Source organism: Camponotus vicinus, unplaced genomic scaffold, assembly GCF_025532165.1.
Source record: "Camponotus vicinus isolate PSW18456_S1 unplaced genomic scaffold, iyCamVici1.0 SCAF_3, whole genome shotgun sequence".
Lineage (NCBI taxonomy): Eukaryota > Metazoa > Arthropoda > Insecta > Hymenoptera > Formicidae > Camponotus > Camponotus vicinus.
Genome location: NW_028141967.1, coordinates 24,415,494 through 24,438,783, shown reverse-complemented (window position 1 = coordinate 24,438,783; position 23,290 = coordinate 24,415,494). Strand labels below are relative to the sequence as shown.

Here is a 23,290-nt window from a genome sequence, read left to right as displayed (position 1 = left end):
AAGATTATTTAGACATTAATATTGAACCTCGGATGAAAACCCTCCATAAAGGAGAGCAGCGTTGGGATTGGGAGAATATGAAATATAAGCTATGATCATTTTGTTTACAAAATTTTGTCAGCAATAAAAAATTGGTTTTTAGTATACACATACACACACATTTTACGATAATAAATGCATTTTTTCATCATTTTTCTTTTGTAGATACTTCAAATTATATTTGCGTCAATGTAATACGTCAAAATTGCTTGTGAAGATAATAAAAAATAATGCTATTATATTCAGAGAGCTTTAAAGTTTGTAAAATGTGGACAGTTTACTCTTATAAGTCAGTTTTTATCGTCAGGAATGTCGAAATACTAATAGTTGTTAAATTATAAATCCATAAAAACATAAAATTTTTTGTAAACTTTATTTATTATTAAAATTTTGAAAATGATAAGTAAGTATATCAATATTTTCGTTTTCGTAGATTATTTAAATTATGAAGAAATTCTTTTTTTTAATAAAAAATTATTTTTTTCTATATTATCATTATTACACTAATATTATCATTATTGTCGAATTTATCAGTGTTTCTCCTACTATATATTTCTAAAACATGGTAGATTTGTGTGAAAACGTGTACGATATTATTTTTTTCTATATTATCATTATTACACTAATATTATCATTATTGTCGAATTTATCAGTGTTTCTCCTACTATATATTTCTAAAACATGGTAGATTTGTGTGAAAACGTGTACGATATTATTGTAATCATATTTATCAACAAGCAGTCTTATGTAATTTATCTTATTAGTCTTATCTAATGTAATCTTCGATAAATTCATCAAAGTAAAACGCTTTAAAATTATCAAAATAAAACTTTTGATCTTATTAAAACTATTTTTGCTATTAAAATGTCTATAAATCTTATCAAAAATTACGCAGATTTCTTATTAAATCTCATCTTTGTAAAGTAAATAATTAAATTGTAAACAAGTGAAAGTATAAGAGACGATTTGATATCTTAATTAATTTTATATCTTTTATCTTTCGCGCGATCAATTCTAAAGGTAAATAAATCGTAGCAAATTTAATCGCGATAAAGGATTTTATATTTTGAAGTGATTAATCGAAGTCAAAGTAATAAAATTTATAATATTTCAAAATAGAATCATATTTGTTTTTTTATGATATAAGATTGTACAGTATGTTTTGTTATCTTATTTATTGAATTATCCTTATACATTTAGAAAAACTTTATTAATAAAAAATTTCATTATTAATAAAAAACTTAGATGTGTTATTTAGAGTATACTGCTTTTATATCTTTTAAAAATTAATGATTCTTGCATATGCTATATATCGAATATATTAACGACTGTATCTAAAATCGTAAAGTTCAATAATTTTCTTAGAGAAAAAGTTTCACTTCGTATAAAAATTTTGTATGAGTAGATCGTGAGCTTTATATAATTTACCTGAATATCAATAATATTCATAATGCCGCGGTAGAAAAGCTCATTGAGAAGAAAATCAATATAATTCATTAGAGTCTCCTTTGAAACATTGCATTGTATTGTTATCAAGATATCTATAGAAATTGTAATTTTTTGCAAGTTCTACTTTGATTTTAAAAAAATCTTATAAATCGTTTTTATAATTAATTTATATTTATAATAGATATAACAATGCGTGTTATAAATATTTTTTGTATTCTTTGGAAACAAAACAAAATTTTATAGTTGTAAAAAAGATAACGAGGAACAGAGATAACATAATTTTGCGTTAAGTAAAATTAATCGCGATAAAAATTGAAATGTGGTTGTAAATTATACAATATTTCATATCAGTAACATAATAAATGTAAAAAGAAAACAGTAAGCAAGCTAATTCCCACTTTAAACGAGAATCGTCATTTACATTGATACATATAGTCGTACAATATAAGCTAGCAGACTGACTTAACGTTCTTTTCCCGTTCTTTTCCTTCTATCGTATTCATCATGGAGAGGGTGGAAGTTTGTATACGTGATGGCAAGTTGATTGGTATTGTCGAAAAAGGTATTTATGGTGGCCATTATATTGCCTTCCGTGGAATACCGTATGCGAAACCTCCGGTTGGTGAACTCAGATTTAAGGTAAATATATAGCTTTCTCAGTGTTATTGTAATCAGTTTTACACAACGTTGATTTTAATTCTTTAATGTTATTGATTGTTTGTTTCTTATTTAACTTAATTATTTTCTGACAAAAAAATTACAACTAAAAAAGTACAAAAGATCAAGATTAACTAAAAGCTGTCATTTATAAAATTAGTTGGTAAAAGTGGATCTAGAATATATTGTGCGATTATTATATCTTATCTTCTTTTCTATTATTTTATAAAAATACAAAAAAAATAATAAATTATTATGCATCTATGTTATTTAAATAAATGTTTCTAATTAAAGCGATACTAAAAAAATATTACAAAAAAATAATAAGTGCATGCTATTAACTTTTAATTTTCATCAATTGTAAATCGAAAAAAACGATTTGCTTAAAGAACGTGTGATATATACATATAACATAAAATAATTTTTTAGATGTAAAAAAAACAATATGTTTTGCAGTATAAATAATTCTTTTTACATAGAATTACATAGAATTTTCATAATTCTTTTTATTATATAAAATTTTCATTGTAAACTATAACTGAAATATACATATATATATATATATATATATATATATATATATGAGGAAATGTAAGAAATGTAGTAGAAAATAAGCGAATATATATTAATAAAACATTCTTTTTTAATGTAATCTAATATCCTTGAAAAAGCGCGATTTTGATCGATTCGCTCATTGCTTATTCTATTATTTAATTTTTCAGTATGCTGATTTTAAAAGTGCGATAATAATATGCATACGAGTACAATACGATAGCAGTAAAACATAATAACAATACGCATAAGATAACAATAATAATAAACACTTGCAGAGTCGACACTTTTAAAGTTTAGCAGATAATGCTATGTAAATATTACGCGTACAACTGCCTCTTGTAGAATTAAATACACGCTCTTCGCAAAATGTATCTTATTTTATCATCGAAAAACTAGTTATTCTTACAATGCATGACGATACACGATAGCAAAAGATTAATATTTAATTTTGATCGCAAAAAATGTTCGTATTTGAGGAACATGATAATTCAATACAAAAAAATATAAAATTTGATATATTATTACCTGCGTATTTTTTCTCCTTACTAAGGACTTTACTAAAGACCTAGTATTTGATGTTTCACTGGCGATTTGTTTATATAGGATCCTGTACCGCCAGAACCATGGTCCGGTAGCAGAGATGCTTCAAAATATAGAAATGTCGCAGTTCAAATAAATAATATCAAAAACAATATTATAGGCGACGAAGATTGTCTTTATTTAAATGTGTTTACTACAGACATTAAGTCTTTGGAGAAACGCCCTGTGATGGTATGGATACATGGCGGTAGCTTTTCTATTGGTTCCGGTGGTTCATCTTTTCATGGTCCCGATTATATTGTTGAAAAGGACATAGTATTGGTTACCCTAAATTACAGATTAGGTGTTCTAGGTATATTATTACTAATTAACTTGATGCGCAATAAGTTATGACTTATGTTTAATGCGTATATCATTTGCTTATTTCCTCTCATAATGACCATTTAAATTAAATATGGCGTATTTCAAATTGTTTACATATTGTTTTATAGACAACAAATTTCTTCATTCAAACACGTATAAATAGATTTAAATTTATATTTTCGATTTATTGCATGTAGCATTATTTTCTTCGAGAAAGATCCAATATTAACAACGAATAAATATTTATAATCGATTCGCGCCAATTGTGTCGAAAGCAATATGATAACAGCGTATTTTTAATTTCATAGATACAAAATAGAAATTATTTTACATATATAAATCAATTTTAAAAAATTTGGCATTTGTTTTATCAAAGTTATAATTTTTGACATGCAAGATATGTTTATAATGATATAAACGTATTGTATTATTAACGAACTTTACTTTTTTCCAAATATGTATTGACTATCTAAACATTTCATTTCAATTGATTTTGCCAAAGAAAAGGACATATCATATACGAATTTCTTTAGGTTTTCTGAATTTATATGATGAAGTAGCAACGGGCAATCAAGGTCTGAAGGATGTGATCTTGGCATTACAATGGGTGCAGAAAAATATATCAGAATTTGGTGGAGATTCGGGAAATGTTACCATTTTTGGCGAAAGCGCTGGTGGAGCTATAGTACATTATTTGACTTTATCTGCATTAAGCGAAGGTGCATCGATATACACAGAATTATCTAACATATACAGGGTGTTTGACATAAGGTGTCTCACCAAAAATATACAAGAAGATTTCGTTAAACTGAATTAAAAAGTCCTGTATCATTTTACAAACAATCACGTAAAATTTCGAGATATTTATTAATGTTATATAACTGACTTTATGTTAAGCACTCTGTAGAATTATCTATTATTTAATTAGATTTATTAACTAATTTAAAATTAATTTTTTCTGTGTTCAACAAAAACATAAGCTCAAATATTATAAAGGAAATTTCATAAAGTTAATAAGATATGCATATATATATATAACATCTACTTTTTTCAATTAATTTCAAATTGATATTATTATGAGGTAATTAAAAATTTCGAGTTTTTAAATTTAAATTTTTATTTTAATAAAATTCTACAAAAACATATGTTAAAATTTAAAAATTTGTATAAAATAAAATAATTACTCCAATGTGTTCGCTAAAGAACAGTCAAAATCAACTTCAACTTGACGAAAAAAATCAATGATTAAAAAGATATGAATTTATTCTCTAAAATAAAGTCTCTGCATTTTTTTTATTAATCAAAAAGAAAAAGAGCAAGATTTATTTTTTATGACAACAAATCGTGTACTAAGCTAAAGGAACTCGATACGATTTTACTTACAGGTTTATTTCATAAAGCGATATCGCAAAGTGGCACTGTTACGTGTCCGTGGGCCTTTACAGAGCCGGAATCTTGTTCAACGAATAAAGGCTTCTTGCTCGCCAAAAAACTCGGAAAAGTGACCGAAGATCCGAAGGACGTCTACGAGTTTCTCAAAACTATCGACGCAAAAAAACTTATAGAGACTGAGAAGTTTCTCGTGACAGAAGAAGTAAGTGTATCTTATAAAATTTGATTGCATCTACTTCAATATGGAAATATACGTGTGTACAGATCTATAGACGATTTATTCTACGAATAAAATATTTTTTCAAACATTAATAACATCTTTTTCGAAGGAGCGTCGACAATTTCTCCTGATTTTTACACCTACTTTGGATCACGAATCATCAAATCCAGTTTTCCCGGAAGATTTAGCAACACTTATACATCGTAGTGTTAAAGTGCCATATCTTCTGGGTTTTACAAGTTGCGAAGGAAGTATTTTTTTAAGTAGTAATTACGAAAGTGAGTACATTTATTTTTATTCTCATTAAATATTAAATATATCTGTAATGCTTTTCGTTCGAATTTTTGTAGACGATATCTTCTATTAAGAATATCACATTGATATTATATATATATATATATATATATATATATATATATATATATATACTGCGAAATTATCTTTTAGCAAAAAAATCATTAACATATTATATGACTATGTTAAAATATATTCGCTCTTTACGTGACAATCTGTATAATCACTGTTATAACACCTTTAAAATGGTTTCAGAGACAAATAAGAAGGCTCTCAGCGAAATAGATTGTGACTTCAAATTGGCAATATATCCCACAGTTTTAGCTACACTGCCAAAGATACCAATTACATTATACCAATTACGATCTTTATATTTTGGTGACAAAAAAGTTTCAGAGGAAACATTGGCTAATTACATTAATTTAGTCAGCGATATATTTATTTTGCGTGGTATTATGCAAACAGTAGATATTCAGATAAATAATGATAATTCTGGAAAGACATATCTGTATCAATTCTCATACGAGAGCGAAAGCTCATTCATGAAGAAAATTCTCAATATTGACTTTCCAGGTAGTACAGATGCTAATAAATTTAAAATGCTAATGGACTTAATATGAGACTCTTTGATGTTGAACTGTATATACGAGTACACTCATGTTGTAATTAAAATGGTATTTCTAAGTAACAGTATATCTCTATTATAAGAAAGCGAGAATATGTGATTTCGTTTTAAAATATTTTTATTAAAAAACTATATTTTTTCTATCAATTTTAAAATTTCTATCATTTCTAATATTTTTTCCATTTAAAAATAATAAATATAAATTATATTTGTTTCTAATTAATTTATTATATTACATGTTACAGGTGTGTGTCATAGCGAAGAATTGTGTTACCTGTTTTATCCTGATATAATAAAAGAATTGGGTTTATTAGTACCCGCGCCTGATTCGGAGGATTATAAGATGATAAATCGTTTAACGCAGATGTGGACAGATTTTGCTAAAACAGGGTACTATAAACTTGATATTTTTACGTGATTTTCACTGATTTATTATAATAATTAATTTTCAATTTATTTCCAGGAATCCAACACCCGCGATTACGGATTTGACTCCAATTAAGTGGACACCGTTAAAGCGCGCCGGAGATGTGTACGATTATTTAGACATTGATGTCGAACCTCGGATGAAAACCCTCCGAAAAGGGGAGCAGCGCTGGGACTGGGAAAAACGCGAAAAATAAACAGTTACATTTTATCCGCAATAATTTATCAGCACTAAAATTCTTTATATAAAAATCTTTTTATATTTTTAATATAACATGTACATTTTTCTCTTCTGCAAAAATATTTTTTTATGTTGAGAATTACATTCTCTCATATGGATTAACCATAATAAAAAAAATATTTACAATGCATTTTTAAATTTTGCGGAATTTGGATTCTAATTATTTTCCTCACAAAATTAAAAAGTGACTTTTAGCGGAAATATCAGAATATCTAGTCTTTATATTAGAATTTATTGTGTAAAGAAATTTTTTGCGAATTAAGTTTGAGAAGTGTCGTTCAATTTCAAATTTAAATTTAAATTTAAAATATTTCAAATTCAAATTTAAATAGTTTCAATAAATATTAATTTGAATAGCTAAAATGTCATAACAGTTAATTAATTATTGGGTACGTTCAGCAGAACAACTGTTGAACTGCCATCTCGTCAATACTCGATGTAATTCGTTGATTTTAAGGGTAAACGCTAAATACGTTCGATTGCTACTGAGCGGTTTGTTTTGCTGAACGCGCCCAATACATCTGACAATGCTTAGAATAAATCTCATGTAGTTTAGTTTAGCTATCTTTGTATCTTATAATCTATGCATGAAACTCTGCTTTCTTCAAAGACTATCGAAATTAAGAAATGGCATCAATTAATTGTTATACAAAACTTTTTTTTTTTTAAATATATTAATTAAATATATAATGTATATTAATAAAATAATACGCATTAATATATTATATTAATATATTATATTATAATATATTATAATATATTAATATATTAATATATTATGTAATTAAAAAAATTAACTTCATGTACGATGAAGATATTTTCCTACGCTGTGGCAAAAGTTTCGTTTATCTCTAAAAGTAGATTAAAAGAAAAATAACAACATAGCTCGTGGCACATTACCTGAGAGTCGGGCAACTAATTTTTCGCACTACAGTCCTGAAGATGTGATGGCATCGCTGCCTTTAACGTTGAATAACAGAACATATATTGAGTCGCGAGACGCATGCGCCTTTTCTACAGAACGCTCATTATTCATGGTCACTCGTGGTTCTCTGGAAGCTTCGAACGCATATCGTTCAGTGATCGTTGCGTGAATCATCATGCGAGAGTGAGAGAAACGGAGAAAGGTGGGCTGGATACCAGTGCGGAAAGAACACTTAAGAGACATTGCGCAATCGCCTGTTGACGTTTATATTAATTATATACGGGCGTGTAAAGTTGCCTTCGCGCGACCGGCGATCTTCTACTTTTCGTCGCGTACTTCGCCTTGGACCACGTGCTTTCGCGTGTTTGTCGTGCATTTCGGAAATATCGTTTCGGCGAGCATCAAAATTTGTGGTAATCACATCTCGCGAGTGAACAAAATCCGTTAGAGACACGTCAAAAATATCGATCGGAAAATAACGTATCGATTTGACCTTCGGCCGATATGAACGAAATAAACAAGATAAGTATTTGTATTCGCCTGCGGAGCAAATGGTGACAGCTTTTACCGGATAACGCGAGAGGCTAGAGAACACTTCGAGAAATTAAACGTTATTTGCGAGATATAGACAGAGTAATATCTTTCGTCCGCGCTTGTTGATCGTTAAGTGATACAAGATGATGTGCGAAATACAAGGTGACTTGGAAATGCCGTATCTGCGCGCGATTCAAGCGGTACCGGGCAATACTGCCAGTGAGAAGCTAAGTTGGATCGGAAGATTAACTTCGAACTCGGCCAGCGGAGATTCCGAACAACTTCCACAAGAATTGCTGCCTCTACTGAAGGTGGAAATCGCGGTCAAGGAGAAGAAGCATGATGATATAACGACCGCTCTTAAGTCCGAGGATTGGATGATCGTGAATCGTGCTTTCAAGGCCATCTGGTTCTTCGATGGCAGTCACAAGGATACGGTCAATGCCCATTACTTCTGCGAATATATCCTTCCTCATGTCTCAATGAATACGAGGGTACGTATCATAAATACTCTCGCAAATAGATTAACTGATCCGGAATTAGCGAAACAATTATTCACGAAGGTAACGTCTATTTACGGTTTTTCTAACGCATATCCATTGATCTTGGCTTGCGACGAGGAATTCGTTTATAGAACGATCCAGCAGCGGAAATTCGTGCTGCCAGTTGGAACTGCTAAAAAGTTTTTCCGTAAGAATCCTGATCTTATCGTGCGCTATCTTAAACTATTGAAACCCGTAAAGGCGACCGAACGCGCTCCTTTCCCGTTAGATATTAATAAATACAAGTCTTTACTGCCTAAATTAGTGAAAAAGCGACTGGAAGCTTTCGCAGAACTGTTCGAGATGCATGAAAGGAATCCACCAAAATTTACTTTGAGCAACACATGCACCGAAATATTCTTGAAAAAAGGACAGCAATACTTGAATAAAAAACCGTATTTATACATCAATATCTTACCGCTCAAGAAGATCAACGAAGAAATCATGGAAAGTATATTTGAAGGTCTATTGCCCGTGAAAAGTTCTTGTTTTGAAACGGATAAAATTCTCAAATATTTACAGTATTATCCAAAAAATAAAAGATACGATCTGCTTCGTGAATGTTACATGGCAAAATATAATACTGAACTTCTCGACGAAGACAAAAATATAACGCCCGCGTTGTTGCAAATATTACCTGCCGAAGAACGAATTAAGCAAGCCAGAATTATGCTCGAGAAAGAGAAATTGGAAGAAACACAATTTAACGATACAATGGACTATGAGAAAGCATGGATCTGTTATTTACCTATTAACGAAGCGATACCGATTATTAAGGAAAAAATAAATAAAACTTCCTTTGATCTAAATCGAGCTAATCTCATTTGTCAAATGTTTTACGCTTGCAAAGTCAACGAGGATGACGATGCGTTAATTGATACCTTAATATACTTCAAAAACAGACACAAAAACGAGGAACGTTGGATATTCGAACGAATAATGGAGCAATTTTTGATGATCCATGATATACCTCATTTAAATGCAAAACAAAATTCTCTTCTGTTCGATATCGTACAATTGTTTCATGTAAAAAACGGATATATAACGGAAGAAATAGCTAAGGCTATGATACATTTCAGACTTATTCACGATATGCCAATTGACGATTTGATTCGCATGTTGATAGATACAAATAATAATCGATGGTCCATAAACTTTAATATATTCAAGGAACATCCGCAGTACAACAGGAAATGCCTTGTAATTTTCGCAAATATTATACAAGAAACATTTTTCAAAAAACATGAGTATATAAATAATCAGTATCACACTTTGTGCCGTTTCGTCATAGCAATGTATGAGTTCAACAACATATGCAAAAAATCACACATCAAGATAGAGCTTATGAGGGTTAAAGACTATCCTTGGATATTGGATACTATACAACTAATACGAGCCGATGAAATATCTAAGGACATGGTTATGAGGATGTTGAAGAAGGAAGAACCGGAATTGTATTGCAGCATCAGCTCGACAGGAATCATCGCGGATGTAACGTCAGACGAAGCGCTCGCTGTATTGAAGCAAAATCCAGAAGATATACTGAATAATTGGAAACGATATTTTGCGAATTGCAAGAAGAAACATTACAGTAATGAAGTGCAACGTTTTATCAGAGCCACGCGCTGGTACCAGGACATACCCATTAAGTTTGTTGAGCGTTGCATGTCTTTTTTGCGTGAGATAAAAGACGAACAATACTTTATGTTTGTTGACACAAACGATATCTTGCCTATCTTGACTATCTTGGCAATACTACTTCATGGTAATACGCTGACAAAAATAGTGGAATCCCTCATACCTGCGAAAACAACGATTGATGCCACCCATTCGGAATCTAGAGAAAATTATAAACTCGTGCGTCATTTGCCATTCATCATGAGACTTTCCAATCCGCCAGTACCTCTCAAACTGGTAGCGAAATTATGCGAAGGAGATTACTTATCGATAGCACTGAGGGCACTGACAAATGTGAGCAGACGATCTTGTTTGCCAAAAGTGTTGTTATTCGCGCACAATTTGTATGATATGCGCGTTGGCGCGCGAAAGCACGGGGTCAGGTTGATGTATCAAATAGCTCCCATGAACGAGCTTACCGCGTTTCTGCAACAGATGTGGAACACCGAGAGTCATCATTCGATACGAGAAATTATATTCAACATGGTACAGAAACTCTTCTGCGCGGAACCAAATCCAGACAATTGGTTTCTATATTGCTCAGTTATACACACGATGCAAATCAAAGATGAACCATTGCTTTTGCAAATCAAACTTTTTCCCAGCATTCCTGATCAATACGTCGAGAAATACTTTGAAACATGGCTCGAAACGATAAATGATTTTGAATTAAAATCAAATGCCGAGGGGACGAATAAATACTTAATCAGTTTTCTTCAAGAAATAACCGTGCCTGTTTGCAATATCCTATCCGATAAATTCGCCCAAAATATAATAACGAAATATTTATTTGACATCAACGCTGATTTATCTAAGGCTGCAAGAAATTTCTCAATGTTATATCTTTTCCCAGAGAACGAGGATAAATTTAAAGATCGTAGCAAGAAATTCATCGATACTTTCTATTCCATAGTAAAAATACACTGGAACAAGACTCATCCTATAAAATTACGTTTCTATCCGTACAATAACGCCGTGCATCTATTTGTGGAAGATTTCGTCATTGTCTATGTCAAAAGATTTTGCCTAAATAAATCTACCAATACGCAATTCATCGATGATATGCTCAAGTTATATTCATCCATCTTGATACCCACGCAGGACGCGAGGTCTTATTTGCTGTTAACGTATGCGAAAAAACTTCAAGAATGTATTTCAACCAATAAATGTTTCGGTCTGTACATCGGTCAATACGTATTAAAATTGGTCAAGATTTTCTCGTCGGTATTAGTGCAGTTCATGGCCAAGATTCTCGATCACTTTCTGAATCGCGTATTTAAAGATCACAACAACTTGGAAGAACTTAAGCTTAATATTATAGAAGGCCTTGTTAAAGCTGATAACATACATTCCTGTTTCATGGCTGCGGTAATGTTATCGCCAGTGACTCTGAAGAATCTTGGGATAAGATACGATGAACTCATCACAAAGTTCCGAGAAATGGAAAATCCTGCTATCACTAGCGTTTTAAATGATCATTTAAATATGTTGGACTTTCAAAGTGTTATATCCGATTAAATCCGATTAAATCGATCGAACGAACAGAATATTGAATGTATCGAATGAATTTTACGTGATTGGTTCCACGATAGTATTTTGTAAAAATAAATAGTGATACCCTTTATTATATAATTGATAATTTGATTGCATGCATTTTTATATTAAATTGTTCCTGCGCAAAATTTTTCTCTTCAATATAAACGCATATACACATTAATCATAAATACATTTTAGAAGAAATGTTTTTTTCTCTATTTCGGGATGTTTAAAGTTTAAAGTTTTTAATGGATAATTTTTTTTTAGAGATAAGTCGCGAATAAAGCAAATGAGTTGATAATTAATTTTATTATATAAAACAGAAAAAATAGCGATATATGTTTTCACAACGTTTTTTATATATGAAAAAAAGCGCGACGATGCAATGTATGTAATAAAGATATTTTTTTTCATATCATTTAAATGTAAATATGCCATTGCACAGCATGCATTTCTTTATTTCATATTTTTTATTAATATGCATTAAAACGTCATATCAATTATTAAAGTGAACAAGCATTTAAGTAATCGTGTAGATAATAGATGCATTCTTTGCGGCATATTTTTCTTTTCATTTATTAATCCACTAGTACCTTTCCTCAAAAACTAACATCTTTTATACAATACACAATTAAAATATTGAAACAATAGTAAATAATAAAAAATTTTATTATTCTTAAAAGTACTTTTGAGTGTAAATTTTATAACTAATTTCAAAGTAATTCAAACATTTGCATCTCTGTTAACATCAACGTAAATAATACATCGAGTCGAAATGCTAAACATTCACTAATGTATAGATAAATATACGTAAACAGAGAAATTTATTGCAAATATTGCAAATTCTACTTCGTACATTGTAGATTGTGCGAAACGAGTATTCAACAAGGTCAAATGGAAATATATAATTCGATATCATCGAGTAAGTGAACTGATAATATATATTTTTCTAATGATAAAAGTATGAAATTATTATGAAAACATCACATTTATAAAAATATGATAAATTTTTAATACCAATTTTGAATAAATTTTTAATACATCATTATAAAAACGAGAAAAAAGAGTGGAGAGATAAAAATATAAGATTTGACGCGTCGAGAGATGTGATTTAATCTTCTCGGAAAAATGTATAAAGGTCATGGTTTTCTATTTTTATTTTTAGTCTATATAACTTATATTTATATTTCCCCGAAACGCACAGGATTTGCAAATGTAACTCGTTTAAATAATTCATAAACGATTAATCATTTTTTTGCCGGCAATATTTTGCGAAAAGTGACAGTTATTAATTTGAAATCGCGGGTAGATATTAGCGTGTACTTACGCGATGTATCGAAGCCGGTGATGAAGGACGGGCAGGGTGCATATACGGTTGATCCCGCTTTAGTATTCGGCCAACAGGACCACCCATCGAACGTGAATCGACAGTACGGTTCTGAAATAGAAATTCGAATAAGTCATTGTACAATGGGATAATGGATTGATAACGTCGTAAAAGGGATTTGCTACAACGCGTCGTGATTAAATCTCAATATTTATATATGTATATAAGAAATTGCGAGGAATAATATAACGACATCGCGAAGAAAATATCATAGTGCTAGTTGGCTAGGACAAATTGAATAAATCTTCCCGTGGGTTTTTTACGACACTCATAAAGATACGAAGCGTGATATATTACTTATTAAGATTACTAGAGAATTAGAAATACGTGTTCCGAAACAGATATGTCACTCACGTGATACATACAATCTTCATATATCGATGAGCAAAATAAATTTAACTTTGCTTGTTTGAGTTTATATTTGTATTGTTTTACAAATTGATGCGTGTAATTATTAAATCGTGAAATTTTAAGGTACATGAAGTGTCATAAAATAGACGGAAAACAATAATCAAATTTGTCGAAGAAACAATCATTAATATTTGACAGATCCGGAATATTAGATATATGTAAATCATAATTGAAAGATTTCATAATTGACTTCTTTTTATCATCTACATAATGCCATAGCATGATATATTAAGAATAAATATAAATATAAATATTTTGTATAAATATTCAAAGAAGTTATATAAGGTCATGTATAAAAGATGAACTAACTTTCTTACCGCTTGTTGCATTAATGCAAAATCACGTTTAAGGGATACCATCAGGATACCGTGGTTGCAAGCTTGGGAAAAGTTCGCATTTGCTCGCAAGATTCAAGCTTCGAAGAAACGCTCATAACACGGATTTCATTCGAGATCTCTCGCAATTTCGCCAACTTTTATTGAAAATACATCACTTTCTTTCCTCCCTCGTGTAACTAGCCTGAGAGAGGGGCATAATACCGATTCAGTGGGATCGCACTGAGAGAACATCTGTAACATCCACATGGAAAATTTTCCCCTCGAGTTCCACGAGGAGCAAAGTAACCGCACAATTTGCAAAGTTAATGTTGCGGAAATAACGAAAGCAAATTTTCCGAGACTAACGTTTGTGTGTCCGTTTCCGTCATAAAAATTTCGCTCATCTGTATTCGTCACATGAACATTCATATATCCGTATAAAATATTGTGCATTTACGTACATGAAATAGATCTTGCTTTGGTGAGTATCTCATGTCAGAGACTATTTCGAAATACATACATTTGAAAACTCGTAAACCTCCGTGACTGATAGAATCGCTTTTAGATACGATCAAAGAGACTGCCTTAAATTCACTGCATCGAACTCACGAAAAATGTTTTGAACAGAAAGTCTTGAAAAGTTTAAAATAGAAAAATAGCTTTTTGAAATCTTTAGTTTTTCTGCAACACAGTAAATTTTAATAAGGTATGCAAATAATGAAACTTTTTTTTTTAAATTTACATTTCAAACGGATTTTACTCCAAAATTTTAGTATAATATTTAATTATTTTTAAAACTAAAAAGTAAAAAAATTTCTGGCTAATCCTGTTACCTAATTTTTGCCGAATCAAAGATAAAATTGTTAAAAAGAAAATCTCGGAAAATATCATCGTAATCATATTTCTTTTATAATACTTGCGAGCGTAAAAAGAAGAAAATTCTAAAAATTTCACTTTTATGTAGCCATAAAATGTAGGTAGCTGTAAAGTGCACATTGAGATTCCGTCAATCCCGAGTTTATTTTACATCATATTTGTGTGCTTATGTACATCTGTGCATAAAAAATACTTGTGTGGGAATGGTGAATTTTTTCCAATGAATTTTTTCGTATGAAAACTCTAGTGAAAGATAAAAATATCGAGATCTATTAGTTTGAAAGTAGAGCTTTCTAAAATTAATATAGAAAAATTACATATTTAATTATAATATTTAATGTATACAATATTTGATATGTAACATATTTCTTAATATCACTCTTATGTGAATATAATTTGGATAACATGATAACTTGAAGAATTGGAAATATACAAGTGATTAAATTGGAAGGATTATTCTCATTTCATCATAATAGTCTTCTTACTATAATATAACAAAATTAAAATCATAAATTAATATTTTGAAAAGATTAGATATTAAGGAGACTATTTAAAAAAATTTAAATTATGATAATTCGGCTATTCATTAATTATATATACATAATTTGTTTTATTTAATTTTCATTAATTTAAAAAATTGTATCCAAATACAAGTAATATGTGAATGATATTTTGAAGGTACTTGTTATCAGATGGATTTCGACAGAAGGTTAAAGTCTATCACATGGAACGCCGATGGAGGCGTATCATTCTGCCATCGCTACTAGTTTCTTTGATTATGATGTATCTTTCCTGGCGAGAAAACCATCAGTGTTCACGACTGTCAATACAGTTGTGATACTCTCTGTGGACGATGTGTATGTCTGACAATAAGCGACATCTCGAATCGCATTAGGTTGCCTCTTTCAATTAATGCAATTTAATAAACAATTATTGTGTTATCGAACAGTAAGTGATTTTGACAGTTTCTATATCTGATTAATTTATTATATGGCTCTGCTCTCTGTCCAAAATTAATAATTTTGAAAAGAGAATTGTGAAGATAGAAAAAAAAAATAGAAAAATGTGTACTTATTAAAAATTCAAGCACAAAACTTAACATCATTGTGTTTTAAAAATCTCTAATTTATTCATATTACGATAGAAAAATTTATCTTCAAAAATCAATAAAAGTATATAAATTCTATTTACAAATTTCTTTGATTATGTCGTGATGACAAATTTCTCGGATTTCATACTGATAGCAATCTGTGAAATACGAAATACAACTTGAAGGACGAAGTGACTGTTGCGGATATTATTCGATCAACTTCGTCCATAGAAAAAACTACAAGACAATTTTAATGTTTAAAATAAAAAGATGTGTTGCTTTGAATAATCTATGAGTCCTATAATAATAAAACAAGCAAAATACGAGAGACAAGAATGATTTATACATTATCACACTTATCACCAATGTTATCATTTCCTATACACAATCAAGTGGAAATTTTGGTCACCATATATTATTAATCGTTCAGATTATAATGTTCGAAATATTATTTCAAATACAATCCATGAAATTTTATCTCTACACAAAAAACGATGTGTCATTTTATTTGTAACATTGATTGATGTATTTCAGAGATAGTGCAATTCATCTTTGCAATTAACAATTGGCTAGTTACTTCTTACATGAATCAAAGTTATATAAGTCGAATAAGTTGGATATAATAAGTCTTAAACACAGAAGCGGTGACTATTAAATCAACATGAAGAAACTATCGATTCTTCTCGCGATTCTGACCTGCGATCAAGTTGTTGATGGTTACCGGATCCTTAGAATATTTCCGTCAAACGGGGTCACTGGATCATGCAAGAGGAATTGATGAAAGGCTTAGCGAAACGCGGCCATCAAGTTGACGTGGTCACGCATTTTCCGCAAAAGAATCCGATACCCAATTATACAGATATCAGCTTGGCGGATAGTAAGCTGCCTATTATGAACAATCTTACCGCAACGAGAGTCTAAACAAACAGCATTGTATCGATGGGATCATTAACTTATACAGCCGGGATGGAGGTTTGTCAACTGATCACACGAAGATACAAGAACTGATTAAGAACCCGCCGCAGAAACCTCCTTATGACATTGTTATTACGGAGGTATGACTATTAAGACTGCTTTCGAATATGTGCATGTTTATTTACTCTTGTATAAATGTGACCAGAAAATTTTTATTATTTAAAATTACGTATTTTATAGGATGTATTAGGATAGGATTATCTTTTGAACCGGTCGAATCTGTATTAAAACTTCTCTGATAGTTTTCCAAGATTTTGTGCTTTTCGTTTCAATTGTCAGATTATTTTGCTCTTTGCAGTACTAAGATTCTTCAATATTTTTATAACTAACTTTTCTATCAGTAAAACTTGCTTAACATTAAATGAACAGAGTAAACTCCCATTAATGACTCGCGTCAAAAGTTTAATTCGCAAAGAACTTCTTTTCTTGATTCTTTAAGATGCAAAAATTGTTTGATATTTTTATTAATAAACAATTAATCCTTCTACTTATTAAAAGAACTTCATTTAAATATGATTTGATAAAAATGATAAAACACTTTATATAATGTAATGAGATGTATCTCATAACATTATATATATTTTCAACGTATTCCTTGCTTTTTTTATTTAATTCTTACGCTATAAATATTCTACGCACACTTTTTTAATCGCAAAAATATTTAAAAAAGAATTATATCATTATTATTAAAAAATACTAATCGTTGGAAAGAAGAAGATTACAATTTAAAGTCAATAAGTTATTAGAACAATAAAATTACATAGCAAACAACTCAAAATAGCAGCACTTTTATCACGCATGAAGAAAGAGAGAAAAAAAGTTAAATCTAATCAAGTAATCGTTTATTCAAGACTTTACTTTATTTAAGCCTGGATTAAATGATTATTTCATTATATCTAGATATATATAAACAAGAGAAACAAACTCCGGCAGACAAAATCCTGTCTCATTATCTTTATAATAATAATAATGACGACAATAGTGACTATAATGACAACAACAATAATATTAATAATAACAATAATTTAAAGGTCAATGATTAAATCATTAATTCAAGTGGTCTCTTGCTAATGAACATCAAAGTACCGAATTAAGTTATACCGAAATTGACGATTGCAAGATAACTCGGGATTATTATCAGAACTTGTCTTATGACTGTGCACTTTTTGCGTATGGTTTTACAGTTATACGGTTTTTCGGTGTTTAACTAACATAATTCACGAATTGTTTTATGATACATTTGCGTAATAATGAATCGACCGTGTTTAATCTTAAATCAAATTTTAGATTATGACGTAAGAACAGGATACACATTGAAATATAAGCCGCGATGAAAGTGCATGTTGTATGATTAAAATAATAAATATTTTTTTTGCTATTTAAAATAATAAATATTTTATCAATGAAAAGAGGCTGCATATAATTTATGAAAGTGTGATAAATTATATTAATTAATTATAAATTAATTATAAATCATATTAATTGATTCAATATTAAATTAATGTAACAAATCATAAAATAGAAATTATAATTAGCTAATTTACATTATCATTTAATGTATTTATGTATTTGTATTTATATTAACTTGGCAAATCGTAAAATAAGGATCATGGTGACGAAAATAGTATAGCTCTTATAAAAGTAAGGTTATTTATTTTTCTTGCTGTACCGTCTTAATTTCTACGCGCGCGTTTAAAATATGATTACACATTCATGTAAAAGATTCGAGAATGAAACAAAGCAGAAAATGCAACTACAATTATATGTAATGATACATAAAATTACCGTGATCGATGTAATAAAACGAAAAATATTTAAATCTCGATACAAATTGTATGATACTTGTATGATACTTGCGTCATTGAATTTGCTTCATTCAACATATGATATTTAACAAGCTATTATTTGTATTTTTGAATTTGTATTCGCGTAATTACATCCGGAAATTTGATAAATTCTATTGCAAAAATTATATCATACGTTAATGATTTTAATCATTAGCGACAAGAAATTTTGAATCCCGAAATATCATTATATTTGATAGGACAAGATTTATGGACAGGATTATTATGTGAACGCGTCTTAAATACAGTATCTTTATGTATCGAGAGAGTTATTTTTCAAGGTATAATTAATACAAAATATAACGTTTACGTCTTTTGCTATTTTACAATGTTGTTCGTTACATCTATTTATCTCATTATATTGACTAGCAGCGTGCCATAATGGGACTTTGTTCCTTCCCTCTATAAATGGCACATTTCATCATGTTGCATCAGTTGATTTAACTACACACGATTATTAATACAGTATAGCTCAACTATACGAGCTACATAGTACACTATATTGTTAAATGGTCATGGGTAATCGCGCGTCTTCTGGTCGCGGAACACGCGACTTGAGGAGTGTGACTGCGAGATGTTTGTGAATAATTAATCGATCGATAAATTGCAATGTGTTTCGATTCACAGATGTACATAATACCGTGCTACCTGGCCTTCGGTCGTCATCTCAATGTTCCCGTAGTCGCTACGGTGGCTAGCGTTTTTCACGATTGGCTCAACGAGGTGTCTGGCAATCCACTTAATCTCGCTTACATTCCAAGCTTGTTCTCGACATACACCCAACGCATGAGTGTCACGCAACGACTGGAAAACGTTCTTTTATCAAACTACATCTCAGCACAAATACACTATAATACGAATTCGCAATTGGAATTCGTGAAAAAGCACTTTGATATACATGTGTCGCACATCAAGGACTTGTACCGCGACATAGCTTTCTATCTGGTCAATACTCATCACTCGTTACACGGAATTAGGCCAATGACCACTAATGTAATCGAGGTCGGCGGTGTGCACTTCAAGGACGACGACCCATTGCCGCCGGTATATTAAAATAAAAATTGCTTTTTCCGCAAATTGTTCGTATAACGCGTGTTAGTTCTTCCTGCACATAATGAGATCTGATGAGATTCTTTTATTATTAATGCAATTCTATTTATTCATTTCTTCATTCAAAGCCAGTAAAGAATAAAAAAGTAACTATAAATAAAATCATTATTTCACAAAGAAAATTTGAAACTTATTGTTCAACTAAATATAATGTAAAATTATTCTAGAAAAATTAGGAGAAAGAAAATGAAATTTTATGTTCAAAAATAAAACATTTAAAAGATAAAATATACATATATATCTTATTTTTTATTAAATGTAATATTTATACATGATCTGTGCATTGTGATAACGAATGAGCTAGTTTGTATTTTCTCTGACATAAAATTTTTATTGAAAACGAAATCTTTTTCTTGCAATAATCGTATATAAATATGCGCATAACAGTTATGATAAACACAAAAAATAATTATATTGTTTCATTGTAAATTTCGTTATTTAGTGATCTGTCCACTTTTTTAAATATATTTCATTTTTGGAAGCAACAATTTAAAAATTTGCTTATTCCGTGATGTTATATGTATAAAAATATTATGTGCTTAAAATATTAGGATAATCTGTCGTAGACTACTTGCTCTAAAAAAGTTTATTGTAAAAAGTGCAAAAATGGTTGGACGAAAGCAAGAATGGCTGTATTTACTTTACGTTCGGTTCCATGGTAAGGATTGAGACTTTTCCTAAGGAAGTGATAGAACAATTCTATGCATCTTTCGAGAAGATCGCGCCAGTTCGCGTGCTGATGAAGGTCGCGAAGAAAGAAGATTTGTTGCCAGGATTACCGAAGAATGTCATGACGCAATCTTGGTTTCCGCAGATCTCCGTTCTAAGTAAGTAATTATTGTTAGGTCAATTGCCAGGTCACTATGCATCACTATAATAAGCTATATTTGTTTCCTAGTAATTATCATTGGAATCATTTGCGTTAAAAATCCACGGCCTTTGCACACTATAATAGCACTTACATAGAAACAGTAATCTTACTAGAAAAATTATTTTTCGACCAAATTTTCTCGTAATAAAAATTTTGTAATTTATAATCTCAGTTTTCTAGTACATTTATAAGAGTTTCTAACAAAAATAGAGAAAGAGATTGCAAAGTTTTAATCATTAATATTAAATGAAAAATACTTAGTTAAAAGAAAAAATATTTGTATCATGTTCTAGAAAAAGGATTTTGAAAATTAATATTTAAGGAAAAGAGTTACATACTATCAAATCAAATTCTGAAATATTTAAATATTCGAAATTACATACATATGTTTTTTGGAAAATAGGAAGTTTTAAAAAAGTCGATCCTTTATTTATTTATATGAAAAGATTCTTTCAAGTTTTAAATTAAAAAATTTACATAATTAGTTTTATCCACTGGGCATTGGTTGAACGCATCCAAAAATAATTGCGCAATATAAAAGGAAAAAAAATAATAATATATAAATTCCACAGAACACAAAAACATACGTGGTTTCATTACGCACGGCGGCGGCTTAGGAACACAAGAATCGATATATTGTGGAGTTCCTATGATAGGTATTCCCCTTTTCGGCGATCAGCACATCAATATTCAAAATTATGTCAACAAGAAGATGGCTGTGGAAATCGAAACAATCTACGATATTACCGAGGAGAAATTAACTTCGGCATTGAATAAAATCTTAAAGGATCCCTCTTATTAGTAAGTGTGCTCAAAGTACTAAAAACGTCGAACCTTAAGCAAATTATCTATCAATAATCGTATTCAATCGAAATTATTGAAATCATAACATTGATCATGTGGAAACCGCAAACACAAAAAGTATTTCTCGTTAACTAGATAACTGATATTTCAAAAGTTGTACAAAGTATTATTCTTGTGTAATTATTAAATATATTATAATGATGCATACATATATGTAAAGCTTTGATTACATATTTATATAATTAAATTTTCTCATATATATTTTTATATTTTATAATTTCGTTTACTTTTTCATTTCTTCATTTATTATATTTCATTTTATTTATTATTAATCTTTGTTTAATCAATTATTTTAGCATTTTGCTTTTGATAACTTGATTGCTGTTGGTTTATTTTTTTTTCAAGAATAAAATAATTTTATTTAAGAAGAGGAAGTTTACTTAGAGTTAAATTTTATTAGCTGATGCATTTCGATCCGCAATCTATTGCATATAATGAGGAACAAGTGAAGCGTGCGCTTTCTAATGTGATAAAGCTTCCTCAATCCTCGAATGCATATCGCGAATGAATTTCTAGTCAATAGATACGTGCCTTAAAATTCTCGTTTCATTCGTATCAATATGAAACACGTCTTGTGTCGAAAGACAAACACTACAACTGGGCAGAACAAGAAGGATAAAAGATGAGAAAAATGTGAATAATGAATCGTGCATTTTTTTGAGATTAAAGCGAAATCTCGCGATGAATAGAAATCTTTGTAATGCAACTAACAAATATTGTATGATTGCACGATTTCGAGTTTCCTGCCGTAATTGCTTTCAGCGACATCTTGCTATATCGATGTTTAATGAATGCCTTTCTCGTTCTTGCACCTTTCAGCGAAAATGTACAGAGACTGTCAAAACTGTTTGTCGATCGACCGATGAGCGCCTTGAACACGTCCATATTTTGGATAGAGTACATCGGGAAATACGGAAATGTGCTTCAATCACCAGCGATTGATCTCTATTAGTGGCAACTGAACCTACTGGATGCCTTTATAATTGCCGTGATTATTATAGTACTTTGTATCGTGCTGTTTGTTCTACGAAAATTGAAGAATCTTTTATTTGGATCGCCCGCAAGGAAGGACAGCGCAGCGATTAAATTCAAGAAGAACAAGTGAAGAAACATTGCGACACGAACTGTATAAGTGTGTGTTATTTTATTTTTTTACCTTATTCTGCGATTACTCTACGAGTGATTAAATTGGAATTATTCTTATTTAATGATAATAACTTTCTTACTATGATGAACAAAATTAAAATCATAAATTAATATTTCGAAAGAACTATTTAAAAAAAATTTAAATTGTAATAATTGGGCAATTTGCTAATTATTACATATAATTTGTGTTATTCAGTTTTTATAAATTTTGGAAGTTGTCCAAATACAAGTAATATATGAATAAATTTATTAAACGAAAATTATCAAGAATGTTAGATAAGAAATGAAATGAAGACTGTATTCTGATATTTCGCAAAGTTCTCGTTATGAGATAGATGTCGCCAGAAGATTAAAGTCCGTCACGCATGGAATATCGGAGGTATA

At 30.0% G+C, this 23,290-nt stretch overlaps 3 protein-coding genes and 1 pseudogene across 11 annotated transcripts in view; 3 read left to right on the top strand and 1 right to left on the bottom strand.

Annotated features, from left to right (window-relative positions):
- The window catches only part of Dh31-r (Diuretic hormone 31 Receptor), a 151,750-nt gene that overhangs the window by 91,090 nt on the left and 37,370 nt on the right, over positions 1-23,290 (bottom strand). For 6 of the 7 annotated variants that reach the window (XM_083092979.1, XM_083092980.1, XM_083092981.1 and 3 more), the window contains one exon: positions 13,343-13,453. In XM_083092979.1, coding sequence (XP_082949105.1) covers positions 13,343-13,453 — 111 coding nt within the window. Of the gene's footprint in view, positions 1-7,701; positions 8,980-13,342; positions 13,454-23,290 lie in introns of those variants that run through there. The other variant, XM_083092986.1, reaches the window with a different exon arrangement.
- On the top strand, positions 1,958-6,925 carry LOC145967896 (juvenile hormone esterase-like). The gene is made up of 8 exons (XM_083092975.1): positions 1,958-2,127; positions 3,304-3,592; positions 4,137-4,322; positions 4,989-5,197; positions 5,325-5,493; positions 5,765-6,082; positions 6,380-6,524; positions 6,598-6,925. Exons 1-8 carry the CDS (start codon positions 1,993-1,995, stop codon positions 6,755-6,757), a joined length of 1,611 nt encoding a protein of 536 aa, XP_082949101.1. The 5' UTR covers positions 1,958-1,992; the 3' UTR covers positions 6,758-6,925.
- On the top strand, positions 7,818-22,973 carry LOC145967885 (UDP-glucosyltransferase 2-like). 2 transcript variants are annotated; one of them, XM_083092942.1, is made up of 5 exons: positions 7,818-8,754; positions 19,543-19,960; positions 20,622-20,852; positions 21,469-21,697; positions 22,580-22,973. In XM_083092942.1, the coding sequence occupies exons 1-5, from the start codon at positions 8,404-8,406 to the stop codon at positions 22,710-22,712; spliced, it is 1,362 nt and encodes a 453-aa protein (XP_082949068.1). In that variant the 5' UTR covers positions 7,818-8,403; the 3' UTR covers positions 22,713-22,973. The 2 variants fall into 2 exon arrangements, with proteins under 2 accessions (XP_082949068.1, XP_082949067.1); XM_083092941.1 differs by lacking the exons at positions 19,543-19,960; positions 20,622-20,852; positions 21,469-21,697; positions 22,580-22,973 and adding an exon at positions 9,068-12,433 and having other exon boundaries at positions 7,832-8,950.
- Positions 14,295-19,530, top strand: LOC145967911 (UDP-glucosyltransferase 2-like; annotated as a pseudogene). The gene is made up of 2 exons (XR_014437602.1): positions 14,295-14,611; positions 15,685-19,530. The product of XR_014437602.1 is annotated as a UDP-glucosyltransferase 2-like (transcript).